This window comes from Python bivittatus, unplaced genomic scaffold (assembly GCF_059951505.1).
Source record: "Python bivittatus isolate LINGU-HERP-01145 unplaced genomic scaffold, Pbiv_v1 ctg000080_np1212, whole genome shotgun sequence".
Lineage (NCBI taxonomy): Eukaryota > Metazoa > Chordata > Lepidosauria > Squamata > Pythonidae > Python > Python bivittatus.
In genome coordinates this window covers 87,186,977-87,207,977 of record NW_028277035.1, presented here as the reverse complement: position 1 = coordinate 87,207,977, position 21,001 = coordinate 87,186,977, and the positions used below count along the sequence as shown (strand labels likewise).

The 21,001-nt window shown below is 45.8% G+C and overlaps 1 protein-coding gene across 1 annotated transcript; it reads right to left on the bottom strand.

The window, feature by feature from the left end:
- Positions 1-2,321: 2,321 nt before the first annotated feature.
- LOC112541412 (uncharacterized) lies at positions 2,322-20,842 on the bottom strand. Its single transcript, XM_025170793.2, has 4 exons — positions 20,552-20,842; positions 17,040-17,110; positions 16,092-16,163; positions 2,322-11,124 (listed from the first exon to the last, which is right to left on the bottom strand). Exons 2-4 carry the CDS (start codon positions 17,071-17,073, stop codon positions 8,867-8,869), a joined length of 2,364 nt encoding a protein of 787 aa, XP_025026561.2. The 5' UTR covers positions 17,074-17,110; positions 20,552-20,842; the 3' UTR covers positions 2,322-8,866.
- Between the last annotated feature and the right edge of the window lie 159 nt (positions 20,843-21,001).

Genomic DNA, 21,001 nt, shown 5'->3' with positions numbered 1-21,001 from the left:
TTGACAAATGGCTGCAAGCAATTGAGTGTAATTGTTGATTCATCTTCCCAGAATAGATTAGCATCACCATCTTGAACTGAACATGGAAGCATCTTGAAAGAGCCATTAATCTGTATAGCTATTAATCTATCATGTTTAATGCTATACAGATTTGTCTCCTCATAATACCTGAATTCTTTGTTCTTAAGATCAATCCATCAGTCCAGCCAGACTCACGAGTTTTCAGGGGAAAGCATCTTAATGGGACTCCTAGGAAAAATTAGATGATACTGAAAACCAAAGCTAAATAATTGTTCATGACCAGAATCTCAACTTTATTTCTTCTGTGCATGGATTATCATTTTTTCCAGGACAAAACCCCAAGTTGAGAGCATACCCATTAGCGTCCATATGTCTCAATCATGACAGGCTATAATTGCTGGAGGCCTAGAAACCCAAAACCTTCTCCGAAAAATAAATTTTTGACATGTCTGCTGAAGTCCCTCCAACATATCCTTTATATTTCAAACATTCATACCTTCTAATATAAATGGCATGAATGCTTGAACTGGCGCTAGCAGATATAGTATTCTTCTCCATGGATCAATTCTGATTTCTGGGAGTCCACTCAGAGAAAAGGAAGGGGTGAACCAGCCATTTTTGGATCTCTCTTCACCCTGACCATTGTTAGCACAAGAGAAAAGATTTCTTTTGGGTACTGGATTTGCCAGGAGCAAACGGAAAGTCCGCCCTTCCTGTCCTAGAGAGAAATAGGCCTTTTCACTACTCCGTTTCTTTAGAACTCTTTCTTCTGAAAGGACAGAATTCAAATCTGTTTAGAGAAATGGCAAAAACCGCAGTATTTTCAGCAGTGAAATTGAGGGCCCTCCTTGCACTGTTACACTGGTACGCCAAATAGGTATCTTTTTTTTACAAAAACGGTTAATGCCATGGAAACTGAGGTCCTTTCATTCAGTCAGTTCATATCTTGTGCTATTGGTAGGTGGTCTCCTCTCCTAGGAATGATGGAGGGTGATCTCCCAGAAGATGGTTGAGAGGCATTGTAAAAAGTCCTGGAAGAGCTAGGCAATACAATGAGTGTCAGCGCTGCAGCCATTCATCTTATGCTAAGGTTGGGAAGACTTTGTGATTTTGGGGTACTAGGTTGTGCAGTGCAGTTACTACCAGCATTCTCAGATTGTTGGCAGGCACCATTTCCCGTTTCTCTTCTCACACCTCAAAAACATTAATTTCAGGCCCAGTTCACACAACGAAGCTTGTATAGTTTGGGCTTACAGTGTCTTTGTGAACGGAGCATGGTAGTTTGTGAAGCAGGGTTAATCGCTATGATTTCCATGTGGCCACAGGCAGGCACTGATTTCCCTGAGAACATCTCCCCTCCTCTCGGCCGGGCTCCCCGCATGGCTTGAGGTTTTACATTTCAAAAGGGCCACTTTCCAACATGCTCTTCCTAAGCGGGCTTGGTGTACCTGCTTAGAAAATAAAAACGGGTGTGGGTACAGTCCAGGATTGTATTTGGAAGTGGGCTCAGCGACAAAGGCAAAGGGCAGGGATAGTTGAGAGAATCCTGCAACAGTGCACTTGCAGGGGGTGGCAGGTAGGATTCTAATAAACTATTACCTGGATACATGCCTTAGAAAAATGGATTTGGAGGCAGTTGTTAAGAGGACCATGGACTACCAAACAAACTTTCATTACCACAGACTTCAAGAGAAACTTGCAGAACCATAAGACATTTATTCTCTAACTCAGTGTTTCCCAACCTTAACAACTATAAGATGCGTGGACTTCAACTTCCAGAATTCCTCAGCCAGCATGGCTGGCTGGGGAATTCTGGGAGTTAAAGTCCACACATCTTAAAGTTGCCAAGGTTGAGAAGCACTGCTCTAACTGGGCAACTACCACAACAGTGGACCTGTTCACTCCCAAAATTGTAAAAGAGATTCACCAGGTTGGGGGTGTGGTTATGGCTTAACAATATAGGCAAATTTCCAATTGTGGTTTAGTTAATAAACCATGGCTAAACCATAGCTTTGATTGATATATAAACTCAACCCTCTGGTTTTCACAAGTACATGTCTTCACATGTGGTGCTCTGAAACACGTCAAAACAATAGCAGTATGTCCTGTTCTCACTCAGATATTTTTGGAGGAGATCAAGGGCAGCCTCCAGGAAATTTAGGAGGGCTTCTGCTAAGGGGCATGGAAAACTGGCTACTAGAAAAAAAGAAGAGTATGAACAAGATCATCTGGAGGGGAAAAAAAGGGAAGAAGATCATTCAATACAACAGAATTTTAATCCATTGTGCTTCAGTCAAGTAATCACATAGGTCATCCAAGCAATAAAATAACAATTCCAACAGATACAGGAGTACAGATAACCATAGATAAAGGGTTACAAATGCAAAGCATATACAGGAAAATAACAACCCAAAAAATCTTGCTATAACAAGCTGTCTTCGGACACTGAATCATGAAATACTTCAGCAGCCCACTGCAACTTTTAACAGACCCAGTTTGGCTTTACATATCCTATTAACCATAAAGTAGTTTACTTTTGGCTTAGCTGATGTATGAACCCAGTCACAATGGCTTGTAAATCATGCTTGATAGATCAGTGTATTGTGTGAGTTAGGACACCGTGGCTTATTCATCAAGCCATAGTTAAAAATGACAAATTAATTCCAACATGTAAGCCCAGCCAGAAGCTTGTCCATAATTCCAGCTTCTCTCTTTTGGATTGTCCCTAAGGGTTAGTAGTTCTTTGAAAGCTGTTTTAGGCTCCATGTAAGCTGTCTGGATGTTCGTACCTTTCAAGACTACACTGGGCTGCATTAAGCCAAATAGGAGCATGTTCTTCCTTGGTTAATACCTCTGATTCACATCTACAGCACTACCAAGCTCACTGTGATGGGTTTACAGGTAGTCCTTGTTTAATGCTGTTAATTGGGACCGGAAACTCCATCATTAAGTGATGCAGTCATAATTCAAAAAAACCACATGACTGTGCTGCTTAGTGATGGCAGTTCTGCAGTCCCAGTCGCCATTGTTAAATGAAGACCACCCGGGTTGTTAAGCAAGGACCTCATGTGACTGTGATTTGTGACTTCCTGCTGGCTTCCCCACTGACTTTGCTTGTGGGAAGCCAGCAGGAAAGGTCACAAAGCACAATCACGTGACCACGGGATGCTGTGACAGCTGTCAGTATGAGATCCAGTTGTAACTACCACTCCTTCAGCACCATCCTAAGTTTGGTCACTGAATTAGTGATCATTAAACAAGGACCACCTGTATTTCTGGCATTTTCAAAAGTATTCGTCTAGCATCAAATGGTTCTAACTGATTTAACACATTTACCAACAATTCCTTTGGGAAAGGCAGTTTCCTCCAGGGAGAAATAATATATTGATTTTGTTCACAAATCATGCTAGGCCATTGTTTGAGTTTAGAATGCTTGGTAAGTTCAGCTATTGTGGCTTGTAAACCACAGCTTATGGCTTAGCCCAAATGTGAGTCCAACCAATTGCAGTTTCCTCAATAAACCACTATTAAACAAACCATGGCTTAGCCTGAAGTGTAAATCCACTGCATCAATATTTACAAAATGGATAGCATTATAGGTATTTAGCTGCTTGGATTGTCCTGAAAATACCTTACAATAATCTTATTACATAGTTCATTTCCATAATAAACATGTTTTGACATAATATTGTTTACTCATCTTCCCTTATTTATTTCTTCACATTGTAGTGTTGTAGAATGTATATTCATCTGCTTGCATACTCAGGGTGAAAATGGAGTTTTCTCAATCTTTCTGCTAAAGGAATATGGCCTTTGAACAAAAACACTGAGAATATAATAGTATTCTCTGGTAACACCCAGCATATAATAGTAAATGGGGTCTTGTGATGAACTTGCAAGGGGATATTTTCATAAAAGGATTTTGGTGTTTTGGTAAAATCCCGAGACAAGATGCTCCCTAGAAATAGAAGAACAATCTCTTCCCTTTGCAGGCATCTCCTTCAGATTTTGTTCAGGCGTTGGAGGAATCAAACTCCATCAGCAGCAAAGTGGGGGTGAGACCCTTCACTCATGACAAAGGCCTTTTTCCTAGCAAGGAGGGACCCTCCTGTTCACCTCACCCTTCGGCCTTATTTTGGAGTCAAATAAAGGCCAAGAAGAAGAGCGTGGAGCTCCTGCTCTTGGTTTTGTAGTATGTCAAGCTAAAAAAATTGTTGTTTTACAATTAGACATGAAGGGCAGGGATGTGAGTAGGCTTCCCTTGCCAGAAGCCATCTCTTGGATAAGAGCACACGAGCCCAGATCCTCCATTTTGTACAGTTCTATTACACAGAGCCTTTCTTGCCCATTTTTTAAAAAAGCATTTGCTCCAAGTGATGGCTATATCTTGGGATTCTTCAAAGCAGTCCACAGCATCTACATGGTGATTTATTCCAGGTCAGACTGTGGTACAATTCATACCTTGTGCTAAACCATAGTAAGATGTGCTTTAGTTTGGTGCTGCCAGTGGATCTGTGTTTGTTTATTCAACAGACCACTCATACACGATTTAGAGTGAGATCTGAACCCAGTTTGTTGGGAACAGAACTCTGCACTGCAAAGCCTTTCTGGAATCTCAAAGAGCTGTGGAGTCCTTGAGGTTCTCTGAGCTTGAGAAGATGTCACCTAGCCGGGTCATGAAACATCTGCAAGAAAACAACCAAGCTCAGAGAACCCCAAGGACTCCACAGTTCAGCCCTGAGCTATAGATATTCTCTTCTATTGGTCTCAAAGATCTGCTTGATCCTTGTCTGGGACTGAACATAGTCCTTTCTGTGCACAAAGCAGGCATTCACCATGAAGTTGTGGTCTCTCTCTGGCTATGAAGTGCTTGATCATGATCAGAGTATCAAAATGGTGCCACAACCCCCCCCCCCCCATGACCATTTCCTGGTTCCAAGCTAAGAAACAAAGACTGTAGGAGAAACGGTGATCAAGCAAAAGGATTCAGCATTGGCAAAGAGGTGGCTGGCACAGCAGAGCGATGACAACATGGTAACAAAGGACTGAGTGAGGAATAGAACTTCCGAAGGCCACCTGGGGTCCATGGCAGGTCCTCCTGTCCTGACTGAAGAATGAAGCCTAACTCAACCAGCAGTTTGCAGGGTAGGGGTGACGCGGGCTCAAAGAAACAGCAAGAACCAGAACTTGTGCATACTTTAAAAGAATTCTGAGAAAGCCCATACAAATGAAGAGGATGACAAATAAGTTGCAGCCCGACTGGGCTGAACACAGGTCAGTGTTTGGGATTCTGGATTCATGATCATGCCTTCCCCCCAACATAAATATTGATGTGGGTGAGGAGGCAAGGCAGAGCATATACTTCCTGCCCCTATTTTTTATTTTATTTTTATTGAGAGCCATAAAGCTAGAGAGATCCCCTCCTGTGTCCAGCAGTGTCTACAAGGCGTGGTTAAAAGTCATGGTGACCGGGTGGGACTGAAGTGCTGCCCATTATAATGGGTGGGGCTTCGGTCCCACTGTTGTGGCTGCCATGTTGACTTTTTTGACCATGCCCTGCAGACCTCCCTGCCAGTATCCCTTTGACTCTGGAGTAGGAAAGGAGTTGGCATCCGTTTGTAGGCTGGATTTGACCCTGGGGCCATTGCTTCCTGAACCTCATGAAAGGGAAACAGGATTGCTGCTTCACTGGTGGCAAACTTAAATTTTCCAATATGGCCAGCCTGTTTAACATAAGATTAAAAAAACTTTTGGGGCCAGTGGCAAGTTGAAGGATGCCATGCTGGACTCAGCCAGTCCCCAAATATCTATTTAACTCCTCCACATTACTCTTATCTCCTCCTTCTCCCTACCACAGCTCCCCACCTGTCCCAGCAAGCAAGTGAAGATCCTTCAATATCACCAGCTGCAGCCATTTATCATTTTAATTCTCTGCAACTGCCTGTGAAGTTCTGGGGCAGAAAGGGAGAGAGATGATGGAAGAGACTGGGCTTTGCAGTATGCCAACTTTTCATGAATTTATTTTAAATGAAAAAAATATTAAAATCAAGAATAGTCTCTGCACTGTTATGTTTTTCTAGTACTGCTTCTTTCTTGGATGGATGGATGGATGGATGGATGGATGGATGGATGGATGGATGGATGCAAGGAAGCAAGAAATTTATCTTCAGGGCTGCTTTGGAGTAAATAAAAAAATGAAACTCCTTTCTTTAAGAGAGCAGAAAACCAAGACAAGATCCAATGGATGGAAGCTTCCCAGAGAGAGATCCAAGCTCACAATAAGGAAGAATTTCCTGTGAGAGCGATGGGACAGCCTGCCTCCTGTAATCAGGTGTTCCATCACTGGAAGTTCTCAAGCAAAGGTTGGACATGGTGTCTGGGATGGTCTGAGGATACCTGCCCTGGGCAGGAGGTGGACCAGAAGACCTCCAAGGTCCCATCAACCATAACAATATCCACAACGCACTGAAATATAAACTAAGCAAGCTGAATGAGTTCACAGAACACATTCTTTTTCTCATCGTTGTACAGTACTGTACAGTGCAGACATGTCCCTGCACCTGTGCCAAAGATGAGCATTTGCCTGCCAGTGTTTAACCATTTACTCTCTTGCACACAAACACACACACACACACAGAGTGCCCCAATTCTGAGAAGGCTACATGTCCAGAAGTCTCTATTTAAGATGCAAGAGAGGGCGTCCTTTGAAAGAGATCTTTCAACATCTCTAGATATTAACATTTGCTTTCAAGACTGTGGGGAAATCTGCATTTTGAAATGAATGTTTTAAATAGCTATGTGGAGGGTGCCCTTCAAATCCTGGCAATTGCCAAGCTCTTTTGCTTTACTTAGGTAGCAATTCTATTCCCATCTCTCTGTAAGCCTCCTGTAATTCACTTCCAAGAACATTTACAATGATTGACATATCAAGTCCCCCCTCTTTTTTAAGTATCCAGAGCCCCCTTTGACCTGCAAAGATGATTGCTGTAAATTAGTGGTGTGGCTTCCCATTATTTTGAAGCAGCTACCACAAGAAAATCCTGCTACTTAAAGCCTAGACTAGAGGTAACCCAGTATTTAAAAATTAATCAAACCCCCAACTTTCCCCTCACTAAAAAAAAAAAAAAGAGAGAGAACAGATTAAAAAGGGAATCTCAGTTCCTACCAAATGCATGAGATGGCCTCCTACAAGTTGCGTCCACAATATACTCATCATCCCTCCAGCAGACTTTGGCCATAAAAAGGGGATGGGGGCTATTTCTGAACAAGATAAAACGACTGGGGGCAACAATACAGAGATAGTACCAGAAATGGAAAGAAACACCATTTTCTCTTTTCCTATAACAATGGAATTTGGAAAGAACATACCTCGTTCACTCCAAACAGCAGAAATTGCCCTAACGCGAAGTTGCTACCATACAAATCCTTGATGTAGAGGGTTCTTCTAATGCGATTAGCGAAGCCAACAGGGGCCAGGTCCATCAGCAGCTGTTGGCCACTCTTGGGGCTCAATGGGAGTTAATCTTGGGGGTAGCACACCCTTGAGCAGAGTAGGGGATTCCTGCCTCATCTTCTCCTTGTGGCTTCCCAGAGGCCTGTGTTTAGACACCATTGGGAACAGGATTCAGAACCGATCAACTGTTTGGGGCGATCTAGCAGGATTCTTCTTACTTGCTTTCTGCCACGCAATGAATTGCTTGTTTACACCTTGTGAAATATGTAAGAGGTATATGGGTGTGTGTGTGTGTGTGTGTGACTAAACGTACAGCTCAGAGTATTTGGGCTTAGCGTGTTGGGCAGGAATGTCTGCCTGGGGAGCTACCATATGTGTGAATCCAAAAAACTCAAGGTGGCCTCCCCAGTTGTACAATCAAAGCCCCACCTTTAAAAAAAAAAAAATACACATTGTCCATAAAAAAGGGGCAGGGTTTTGACTGCACAGCCATTGGCACCATCTTGATTTTTTGACACACACACACACACACACACACACACGTGGACACTCCTAATGAGAGGAAAGCAGCATGGCCTTTTTGAGAAAACTGCCTTTCACATCTCACCCCTTCTCCATCTCAAAGAGCAGGGTCATACTTCATGGAGTTTTCCCCGCACATTCACTTCTCTTGGTTTTAAGGCTGTTTTCCTAGAGTCCAAAGATTTTAAATATACATCTGTATGTACCATGAGGTTTTCCTTTCTCTCCTGGTGCCCATCAGAACACTGGAGGATGCTGAAGAAACTTGGATTTCCTGTAAATGAAGCCACGGAAGCCAGAACTGGAACTGGTTCCACCACAACAGTGAGAGGAAGAACTGTGAATGTTTGAAAATGAAAGATGGGCAGGATTGTAATATCACATCCAGAGAACAGAATCTCTTTGTGGTGGTCTGTATTATGTACCCAGACAAGATGAATTACCTGGAAAAGTAATTCAGGAATTTACAAGGACGAACATGACAAGTGTGGTGAATAACAGAAAGCACAAGAAGATTTGGAGATAGAAAGAGACAAAAGAGTGAGAATTTCGCAGAAGAAGATGAGATAATCTTTCCAGATAAAGAGTCTATGGAGGGAGACATGGAAAGGAAGACAGTTGAATATTGAGCCAATGTCTTGGAGTGAAGAACAGGCTGGATCAGGCCAAGGTCACCAAGGTGTAATATTTTGTTCCCACAGTAGCTAAGCAGATGTCTCTTGGAAGCTCACAAGCAAGATGCAAAAGTAATTAGGAAGGGAACTACAAGAAACAGAGAGCAGGAAGGGAACCATGACACCTGCATGCTACTTCAGGAAGGATCTCTGGCGGGAAAGTGTTCAAAGGATGGGAAAAGCAACATGCGAGGGGCTAGTTCATCAAAGAAGCCTGGGCACCAGACGCAGCAGAAGAGGGAAAGGATGGGTGTGGGAAGCTCCGGGATGGGAAGGGGAGGGCCCAAGGCAGCTCCAAAGCAGGGATGGGAAGAGGGGAGGGCGAGGAAGGGAAGGCAGGCAAGGGGGGGAGAGGGCTGGGAGACGAAAAAGAGGCAGAGAAGACAGAGGCGGGCAGAGGAAGGGCAGGCTTGTGGGGGTCGGGGGCAAGCAATGGGGAGGGGGCCAGCCCCGCCGTGGCCTTCTCGCCGCCACCATGGGTGCGCTGGTGGCGGTTCAGGTGGGAGCTGCGGCTGAAGCATTTGCTGCAGAGGCTGCACTGGTAGGGCTTCTCCCCAGTATGGGTGCGGTGGTGGATGGTCAGCTCTGAGCGCTGGATGAAGGCCTTGCCACACTCCCCACAAGCGTAGGGCTTCTCCCCCAGGTGGGTGCGCTGATGTTTGATGAGGTTGGAACTGACGCTGAAGCACTTGCTGCAGGTGTCGCAGCGGTACGGCTTCTCCCCAGTGTGCATGCGCCGATGCTTGGTGAGGTCTGACTTCTGGATGAAGCCCTTGCCGCAGTCGCTGCATTTGTAAGGCTTCTCACCCAGGTGGGTGCGCTGGTGCTTCAGCAGATTAGAGCGCACACTGAAGTTCTTGCCACACTCAGTGCATTTATAAGGTTTTTCACCAGTGTGCATCCGCCGGTGCTTAACCAGCGCTGAGTTCTGGGCAAAGCCCTTCCCACAGTCGATGCAAGGATAGGGCTTCTCGCCCGTCTGCGTGCCTTGATGGCCCACAGCCTCCTGCCCACCCCTCCCACCCTCACTGCAGGCTGGGTGCTGCCACAAGAAGGGCTTCCCACAGTCACTGCATTTGCATGCCTGCAAGGTCCCTCGACGACGCTTCCGTCTAGTTCCCAGGAAGCCACAATCCAAACAGCGACAAGGTGGATGCTCGGCGCTCTGGTGCACGTACTGGTGCCGTTCCAAATGGGAGCTCTGCGAGAAACTCTTGCCACAGTCATCGCAGTGGTAGGGCTTATCTCCAGCATGGATACGCCGGTGTCGGTCCAAGTGGGAACTCCAGGCAAAACTCTTGCCACAGTCCTGGCAGGTGTAGGGCTTGGCGGAGTCCTCTGGATGGTGCATGCGCTGGTGCTGCAGCAAGGCTCCATTTAGCCCAAAGCTTTTGCCGCACTCTTTGCAAAGGTGCGGTTTGTCAGCAGCATGGTGAGCACACTGATGCTTAGACAGCGCTGTGCTTTTGTTGAACTCTTTGCCACAGTCACTGCACTGGTGAGGTTTGGGGCTGGCTTGGCTGACTAAGGCACTGGTCCCCGTCAAGCAACACTGACAGGAGGTAAACGCTGGGAAGTTGCCCGAGTGTATACGCCGGTGACGGTCCAGGTGTGAACTCCAGGCAAAAGCCCGGCCGCAGTCCTCACAGATGTAAGGCTTCTCGCCAGTGTGGATCCGCTGGTGGCGCTCCAGATGGGAGTTCCAGTTGAAACCTTTGCCACACTCCCCACATTTGTAGGGCTTCTCTTCCAGGTGTTGCTTCTGGTGCTTGATCAGATGTGCGGGGAGGCCAAAGCTCTTTCCACACACGTTGCACTCACAGGGCTGTCCCGGGCTGGGGCCGCTTTTCTTGCCCAGGTGGGTGCGCTGGTGCTGGATGAAGGCTGAGCCAACACTGAAGCTCTTGCCGCACGTGGTGCAATGGTAGGGCTTAGTGGTGGTGTGGCGCCGCTGGTGGGTTACCAGAGTTGAGTTCAGCCGGAAGCCCTTGCCACATTCGTTGCACTTGTGAGGCTTCTCCATGACGACTCCACTCTGCATCCAGGAACGCTTGCCAAAGCCCTTGCCACAATTGTGGCACCGGCTAGTATGGCCTAGCAGCCCATGATGGCTACGTGGGGAGAATTTCTTAAAGCCACGGTGAGTGAGCAATTTGCCTTGTTTCTTTTTCTTAGGCTTCTCACCTAATAGAGGCTGACGTAGGCCTTCATTATTGGCCTTCTGCTCAGACTCAAGGACCTCCTTGGACTCCTGTTGGGGTGGATCCTGCTGGGCCTCAACCTTCTCAATTGCAATGTCACCTCCATTAGCTTCTCTTCCTCCAGCCTGCTGCGGCACCATCTTCTCCTTCCCTCCTTCCTTCTCCTCGTCCCCATTGTCATTGTCACTAACCATCCCATCATCTGCCGGAACAATGAGAGAATCCAGTAATTCCTGGGGTCTGGGAAAGGAAACTTGGGAGAAGGGAATTAAAAAGGTTGTCATAGAGTGATGGACCTGACATCAAAACCCACCACAGCCCAAGACTTTTTGGAACCTCCTCAGTCCCACCTCTTTCCACGGCAGCTTGCTAGTTGCTATTAAGTTCATCCAGTTTAGATACAGATAGTCCTCGCTCAATGACGGTAATTGGGACTGGAATTTCCTTTGCTAAGCAATGCAATCGTAAAGCGTGACATCACGTGACTGCATTGCTTAGCGATGGCAATCCTGGCAGTCCCTGTTGTCTTTGTTAAGTGAGGATTGCAGGTCGTTAAGCGAGGACCCCCTTGCAACTTCCTGCCAGCCTCCAACTACCAAAGTCAGTGGGGAAGGCAGCAAGAAGTTGCAAGTCCTAGGTGGCTTGCAAGCAGGCTGGCAGGCAGGTAAGTGGCTGCTGCCAGGTGGGAGAGGGAGTGCAGGTGGCTGCAGTGGTGTGTGAGCGATTTCGGGCCTGGGGGTGGCTGCTACCAGGTGGGGGAGACTTACCCGAGTGACTTGCAACCTTTCCTGCTGGCTTCCCCATTGACTCTGCTTGTGGGAAGTCAGCAGGGAAGGTGGCAAATAGTGATCACATGACCATGGGGCACTGCAGCCGTCGTTAAATTCGAGCCAGTTGCCAAGTGCCCACATTGCAATCACATGACCACAGGGGTGGTGCAATGGCCAGAATTTCGAGGACCGGTTGTAAATCCCACTTGTTCAGCACCATCGCAACTTTGAACAATCGTTGAATGAGTGGTTGGTAAGTGAGGACTACCTGTATACACATCATTACATATGGTAACGTGGATTCAGCGGTGAGTTGTTGAACATGTAGCTTCCTGATTACAGCTCCCACAAGTATCCATCCTATGTTCAGCTAACCCTTCCCAACCCCTAAATCTAGCTCCTTTGAAAGATCCAGAACACCATGGAAGTTCTTATCTAACTTCTCTTCCCCGAATTTCACTTTTCTGATTTGTAAATGATTCAAACCACCACACTTCTGCTAAGTTCACACAATTTGCTAAGCCCTGTTGTAGCTTAACAGGGCTAAATGCACACTATCTTCCTCCCATCCTGGGTGGACCTTCAGCCAATTTGAGAATTTGACATGATACTGTGTATGCTGTGAGACTTAGCTATCCTTGTCAGTTATAAGAAGCAAGCTGTAAACCCAAACTGATGTCCGTTCCAACTCCATGGAATCAGGTAGCTTCAGGTAACCCTCCAAACTTGTACAACAAGGTGTACGATGGGGGCAAATGTAGTCCTGTTAGCCTTATCATGCCAGCGTTATCGTGTCATGAGATCCACATGTTTTAAAGCAATTGGTCCATAGTGCCCAACTGAGTTTGCTCTCTTTGCTTGCTGAGCTGGACTCCGTCCATGGGCATCTCTCTACAGTTATTCAGCCTGAAGCAGGATATAAATCTTATAAATAAATAAATCTGCAGGAGAGGGAAGGGGGCAAGTGCGGTTGTGCACGTCATGACATCATCACACCAACGGCACAAATTTCATAGCATGCTTTGTTTCTGCAATAACATCATGACCCACGTGGCATTGTGGCTTCTACCAGTTGCCTATGCCCCCAACTGTTTCAGCCTGCTGATGGAAATGCCGGTAATCCTGGTCTGGTCTGCCTGTTCTAGGCACGGCATTCAGTCAAAAAGAAGGGCACTCCAGCTGAGGCGGCAGAGAGATGCTGCCCTACTTGTTCCCAGAGTGACGGTTCGATCTGGTTCCTCATCTGCAAACATTTAAAGAGGAACTGCAAAGAGCGAACAGCTAATTGCCTAGCAACCATCAAGCCTATATCCAATTTCCTTTCCCTTCTCCCACTGTGTGTTTTCTTTTTCTTTCCTCCTTCCTTCTTCCTTGTCTCTCCTTACGTGCTTTCTGCAGTTCAACCTGACACTGTGATAGCTGGATTGCCTTTTTTCCCTTACTCTCTTCAGACCAACATTCTGGACTTTTCCCCCCTTCCATGCTGGCTTGGCTATTGAGGAGGCTGTTGTGTGTTGCACACACAAAGTCAGTGTATGCCGCAGACCACCTGGCACAATATTAGCTGCATTTCCAGGATATACGTGCCAGAGGTTTATTCAGTTCTCCTTATTTTCTTGGCTTACGAAATAAGCTGAATCATAAAACACCCACACAGGCTGGGTTTGTGGCGGCTAGATTGGGGTTCGAGCTGTCATGAGAAGCCAGTCATAGATTCACAGATAACACCTTGTTTGGGAGCCACGAGTGGTGACAAACGCCATGCGGTGCGTGGAATTGGGGCTCAGAGAAGAGGGATCGCTCTCTCTGGTCTTCCTCCACAATTCCCTTAGTTTCTTCCTTGCTCTACAGTCACTATAGATACAGTGGCATCCATGGGAGGGTCAAAAAAGTCAAGATGCAGCTGCTCCTTCTTTATATGTATTACGATGCATGTAAAAAAAAGGGGGGTGTCCTTCTAGACATTTGTCCTTCTAGGAAAAATTGAGCTTCTAGACATTTTTTGTTTAGAATTGTCCTTTTAGACATGGTCCTTCTAGACATTTTTGTCCTTCTGGATATTTTTACCACCCTGCCCCAAACAGCTCATGTGCTCTAGAGGGGCCTGGCAGAGAAGGGATGGCTACACCCCTCCTTCACCAAGGCCCCCTGAAGAAGCCTTTTCTGATTTTATTTATTTATTTATTCAATTTATATAGCCACCCATCTCAGACCAGTGACTCTGGGCGGCTAACAACAATAAAAAGTCACATTTAAAACATTACAAAAAATTTAATATAATATAAATGCAGCCAAGAGATCTTTAAAAAAAGTCGGTATCAGCACAGCCATGAAATGGGGCCCTTCACATGTTTGGGGCCCTAGGCCCAGGCATAAAGCCAGGTCTTCAAGGCCTTCCAAAAAGCCAAAAGGGTCGGGGCCATCCTAATCTCAGGAGGAAGGATGTTCCAGAGGGCAGGCACCATGGCAGAAAAGGCACGTCTCCTGGTCCCTGCCAGCTGACATTCCTTGGCTGATGGAACCCGGAGCATGGGACCTGGAGCCTGGGTTTCCATGCTGCTTGCGCTTTCTCTGCAGATAGCCTGGAAATGTGGGCTACCAGCTTCATAATAGGCTGGTCAGTGGGGGAGGCCAATAAGTTTTGTGGGCTTATTGACATGGCCACCCTGGCATATCCCTGAAGGTCTGGAGGTTCAAGGGGAAGACAGTGAATTAGAAGGAACTTGGGGAACTCTTGGCTTCAAAAACTCTCTAGTTGTCTCACATGTCTAGGGAAGCAGCAAGAAGTGGAACATAATCGTTAGACCAAGGGGGTTTCAAGCTGGGGAACATACACTGTTTCTACTTGTGGATCAGCCCATGTGCGGATAAGCCAACCCTCAAAACTTTCATATGTTTTAATTTTCACAATTGGCTTATCTGCAGGTGGTGCAATTTTCAAGGTATTTTGGTTAAAAATTTGAGGGGCGGCTTATCCACAGATGGGCTTATCCGTCAGTATATTTAGGTACTTTAAAAAAGTATTACTGTATATACTTGTGGATAAGCCAATCCACAGATAAGCTGAATCCAATTTTGGGGTTGTATTTCAGAACCTAGAATTCTCAGCTTATCCACAAGTTTATACAGTATGTACAGTATATTTTAAAAATACCCAGAAGCCAGCAAGAGGCAAAGTTCTAGCGACATAAAATTGGCTGCATTTGAACATTCCCCCCCCCCCCCAGTCTCTCAAGGAAGCCCATCAAATTCTCATGGAACCCGAGGGTTCTGCAGGACACAGTTTGAAGAACCCTGCGTGAGACCACTGATCTATGTAATGGTGACAGCAGTTCTCCAAATCTGGTGCACTCCAGGGGAGTATCTACAAAAAGGCTGTGGACCATAGGAGCAGTAGTCCTTGAGGACACCAAGTTGGGGAAAACCAGTCAACACAACCTGGTAATTTTTCCCAGTTGTCAAGACCTGAATAGAGGCATTTTGGATTGCCCACGTATGCTGTTACTCCCAAGCTTCCCCACAGCTTTTCCTCCCTGTGAGTGTCCTCCCTGTGAGTGTCCACAGGAGCTTCTTGGTTTGACAAGATGATGAAAGCAGCTTCACCACCACAAGCTCGGATGCTTTCATACTTGAATGGGACACTGTGATGGATGTGTAAAAGGGGTGGGATTTGCACTGCTGTAAAGCTGCTTGTATCTTTGTCCTCCCTTCCCCCCTCCCCCAACACCACTGGTCCTCCCTAGTCTGGTGCCCTCAAGACATGCTGGGGAGTGCAGCTCTTCTCACCTCCAGCCAGCATGGCAACTGACTGCTTTTGGCTGGAAATTATGACAGTTATAATCCAAGCAGGTTTTGAAAGTGACACGCTGGCACAGGATTTCTTTTATAGGGGTGTCTGCAGGGTGCGGTCCAACAAGTCAAGGTGGTGGTGATAATGGTGAGATCAAAGCTCTGCAGAGCTTTAATCATGGCTGCCATTTTGATTTTTTTGACTATATGCTATGGACACCCCTGTTTAATGTGCAACCAACCCATTGCTTTCCTCCATCCTAAGTTGTGTAAATTCCAAGTGTGTAGGAAACTCTCTATAGAACCTGCACAAAGTTCCTCCTTGTCTATTGCTTGGAATGGTAAGTCATTTATTTGTCCATTTCCCCATCTTCTCATAATATGCAAGACCCCTAGGTGTGGGCATCTGCAGGGGAGGTAAGGTGGGGAATGTCAAATGACAAATGTATGTAATGACATCCCTGCACAAATGCTGTAGCTCAGTGTTTCTCAACCTCAGCTGCTCTAAGTGGTGTGGACTTCAACGCCCAGAATTCCCCAGCCATGAAGTCCACACAGCTGGAAAGTGCCAAGTTAAGCACAGCTGTCCAAGAGGAACAAGGATGAAAGCTCTGAAACATCTGGGGTCCCTTATACTCCTCCACCCCACTTGCAGACTTACCAGGGGTTAAACCTCTTCTATGAGACTCAGCAAAAGCTGTTATCCTGGGCCAGCTGATTGCTATTTCCTCCGCTGGGGCGTTGGGGAAGAAGAGAATTAGAAAAGAAATCAGACACAATGCTTTACTTTTCCTTAGTTAACACCAGGGGTGTCCACAGGGTGTGTGGGTATGTATGCATGTCAAAAAAGTCAAGATGGCAGCCACGACCATGTGACTGAAGCTCTGTCCCTTTGTGATATGCGTTGCACAAGCAATACACGTAAAAAAGGGCAGAACTTTGTTCACACAGACATGGCTGCCAATGTGGCTTTTTTTGACCCACATACCCCTGGATGCATCTGATTAAGACCCATTTTGCAGCCTGAGAACTTGTCACAAGGGTCTTGCACCAGCTTTCTCCTCCATCCTCACACCTTTCCTGAAGCATGAGAGGCAGTGGAAGTCATTGGACTTATTCAGGCTGCGGGTGGGGACAACTTCAGAGAAATTCTAATCAAATATCTTTTATTGGCCATGAGGGGGGTAGAAAATAAACCTAGCAGGGCAAGAGCTAGGTTGGAGCTTCTCTCTCTAATGCAGTATTTCTCAACCTTGGCAACTTTAAGATATGTGGACTTCAATTCCCAGAATTCCCCAGCCAGCCATGCTGGCTGGGGAATTCTGGGAGTTGAAGTCCACATATCTTAAAGTTGCCAAGGTTGAGAAACTCTGCTCAAATGTGTTAGCTTTTTATTTGCAAGATCTTCCCCTTTTAAAGCAGGGAAGCAACATTTAAAAGATGTGGCTTCCCAAGTGATAACATCCAGTCTGTTCCCTTGTTCTCATCCACTTGGGGTGGACCCAACCTAAGCCTTGCTGAAATCTGGGGAAGGGCTTTGTCCATAAGTGTTATTACAACGATTCAATACAATTCTTACAAATTTATAGAAGGAAGAAGGGACACTTACCCAGAGAAATTACACTGTCATAGTTTCCCTGCATGTTGTCCCTCAGCTCCAGAATTCTTACTGGGCTTCACCTGGAAAGGAAGGTGGAATCATTCACTTCTTTGCACTTCTCATTAAGTCTTGCAATAACAGCTCACCTGCCCATCCTCACACACCCATATTTAACCCCTCCCCCTACAGGCAAACCCCATTATCTTTCTTTCCTAATCAGAATAATAATCAGGTCTGGATGTCACAGCTAGCACCTTGGAAAGTGGACCTTCCTTCCTTCCTTCCTTCCTTCCTTCCTTCCTTCCTTCCTTCCTTCCTTCCTGTTTAAAATACATTGTATTTTTGTTACAATGATCAACTGTTTCCATGTGCTTCTTTTTCCAGATTCATTTTTCTAAAAACCTGGAGACCAAGATAACAGTATTTGATTACGTTCCTTTGTAACTTGAACTTGATCTCCCTAGTGTACAACTGGCAGAGCACGGTTTTGCAAGAACAGTGTATATTCTGCACTAGGAAAGAGCAAATAAATGACCTCTTAAATTCTGCAGCAGTGTAAACAAGGGTTTTGCAATTGAATTATTTAGGGAACTACCACTTCATTTTCTGCTTTTATTACTAAGGATGAGTGACGATAAGCACATCTTGAGGCAGAAGGTTCCACATGTTGTGCTGTGTGAAATAAAGTACTTTGTTTTTTTCTGGCCCTGTCTGGGACCAACCTGCTTTATTGCATGGCCGTGAATTCTACTATATGAAAAAGAGAAAGAATTAAAAATCACACAGAGGAAAAATGTGCTTTGTTTAACTTTGATGTAGTATATTGTACAAACCCTACTTGAGTGACTTAGAAACCATGCTTATAATTTAGGTGATGTGTAAACCCAGTAAATTGTAGGCTATTTAAAAAAAAACCCAAACAATGTGATACAAAACAATGTCTTAGTGTGATAAGTGAATTCAAAGAGTAGAAAATCCAATTCTTTAACTGCCCTGAAATATGAGAAGAACACTAACAGGTAAATGTTTTTCTTTAAATGAAACTGGGGTACTTGAGTACAAGTACACAGAAAGGCTGTGTGTGATTTTTTAAAAAATTAATACTTTGAGTTAGATTAACATATTGCACTGAGTCCTAATAAGTGGGGAGAGGGGGAGTGCCTGCAAGTCAGTTTTTGACTCCTGGCGACTGCCTGGACTAGTCCCTGCAGTTTTCTTGGCAAGGTTTTTCAGAAGGGGTTTGCCCTTGCCTCCTCCTTCCTAGGGCTGAGAGAGAGGGACTGGCCAAGGTCACCCAGCTGGCTTCGTGCCTAAGTCAGGACTAGAACTCACAGCCTCCTGGTTTCTAGTTTGATGCCTTAACCACTACACCCAACTGGCTCTCAATTGTCTATTATATACATACAATTTGAAAAGAAAAGATAGTGGGGAAGGTTGGAAAATATACAGTAATGCAAACAATGCACTACATTCAGTGACACAGTTCTGTAAAATGCACAATATATGTATAAGTAAAAGTGATCCACTACAAAAGTAGATCAATAGTAGATCACTACAAAAGTAGATCCCCTACAGCAAAAATAGTAGAGCAGAAGTTGGCCACCTTCATGGAGATTTTTCACAAATGAATCGGGTAATAGAAGGAGTACCTTCTCATCCCACCCAGTCAAGGTGGTTAGATAACAAAGGCATTATTAAACCTGTACACCGAGCCAGATAAAATGGGCAGTGCAGTAAAATATATGTGATTGACTTGAGTTCCTCCATTGGGCAAGGACACAGGGGATCTTGGAGAGTTATGTATCTATTTTATTTATTTATATAATTTAGAGGCCACCTAACTCCAAATGACTCTGGGCAACTTAACACTTTAAAAGCAGCAACAATAAAACATTAAGGAATAGATCATAGATGTCCAGAAGAGAACAACCAAACATAGCCTACAGGGGATCAGCAGTCACCTTACCCCAAAGTCTGGGAGATCTGTGGAGTCCTTGGGGTTCTCTGAGCTTGGTTGTTTTCTTGCAAATATTTCATTACCTGGCTAGGTAATATCTTCAGAGCACTGAAGATGTTACCTAGCCAGGTAATGAAATATTTGCAAGAAAACAACCAAGCTCAGAGAGCCCCAAGGACTCCACAGTTCAACCCTGAGCTATGGATATTCTCTTCTATTGGTACCTGGGAGATCTCTCTGAACATGGAAGGCATTAAATCAGGCTTAAGTGAAGTCTCTTATGTGTCACTAACAAAATACTCATAGAATAATTAACTGGGATGAAAGATATCCTGAGCAGACCAGCATAACAATACTGGGAGATTACACTCTGATCTTTCCACAGATCAGAGTAAAAAAATGTGTGGCTTCAACTCCAGATTGGCTGCCTTGATTCCAAATGGATCAAAAATTGAGCAGGGAGATCACAGTATTTAGGATTCAGTTCTATGCCTTTCTTCCAGGAAAAAAGGGACTTTTCAGCATGGGCCAGAGGAGCTAGAGATTCCTCATTAAAAATAATTTTAACCAAGATCAAGACCAGGTCTTAGTAGTCATGATTCCAGACTCAAAAGGGAACTGGTGACACATCAGGAAACATGAAGCAATAGCTCTTAGGAACATATACTGTTTAAGTTGTAATACTGATTATTTTGTTTTGATAAGGCATGTTTGTGTGGACTGAACTATTATAGTTTAAATAAACTATGATTTATGACACCATTGTGTGAACACAGTGAACTGTGGCTTATTCGGAAAATTCCAGTTAAATAAAATCTAATGTGAAAAGTGAATAAGATTTGTAATGGTAACAGTTTGTAAAAAATGATGACAAGGTTAATTGGTGGGAGAACTGAGCTAAAAAGAAGGCATCAATGTAGATCAGCTTTCTCCCAACCTGGTGCCCTCCAAACAGGTTGGATAAAGACCCCATGTTTTCTAGCTCACATGACCAAATTCATTAATCAGCAAACAAGTAACCATTTGATTGGGAAGATCTAGTGTTGAGTGGTAGGACATGTGCCTTGCAAGGAGAAGGTCTTTGTTTAAACCCTAATGTTGTTGTTCAAAGGGACGCTCAGACGGCCGGGCCGGGAAATGCTTCTCCAGGTTTAGGAAGCCTCAGACCTTGGACAGCTGCTTCTCATCAGGACCAGGGCTAGTGTCAGACTCAAGATGACAGCAGGCCAGCCTGCCCCAACTGATGCCACCCCTCCAGATGGGTTGTACCGCCCGTCAGGCCAGCCAGCTCATCAATACCGGCAGTAGATGCCAGACTTCCAGGAGAAGGTCAGAGGCATCTGGAGAGTTCCGATCTCAACCACGATCACAGTTCGTGGGTTGACCTTGCATTCTGCTATCAGTGCCCTGGGTTTGGATGAAAGGGCTACCGATGTGGGAGGTGGAAGACGGCTGCCTCCCGTTTGCCCTTCGTCTTCTCACATCCCAAATTGGTGGAGCCCTACGGAGTCCAATATCTTTCTTCCCATCCATCTGCCTATCTCAGCCAGGTCCGCTGCCTTACCCGCTTGTCCCGGCCGGGGCATGGCTGGACTTCTACACACGAGGCGCCGCAGGGTTCGTTCCTTCTGCCGCCGAGCCCCTGCTCTCAGTAGCGAAGGGAAGCCGAGCCCCGGGGCTGGCACGCCGAGCGCCCGCCGGACTCCCGCGCTTCCCCGCGCAGCTCCATCACTTCGGTCGAGTTCTTTCTCGGGGCCCTCCTTCACCCCTCGAGCACCTGGGGCTGCCGGGAGGGGGGCTCCCTGAAGAACGAGGGCTCCCCCCGCTCAGTGCATTGTTATTGGCGGCTCTCAGCCACCCCCCGCGCACCCACCCCCACGCAGGCAGACACATGCACACACCTACGATTTCAAGAGGTTTCAGACCGGCTTGCTATTGCGAGGACACAGGAAGGGGCTGGAGCAAACTGATGGTGGTGGTTGGGATTTGATGCTGAGGGGAGAGGAGGGGGAGG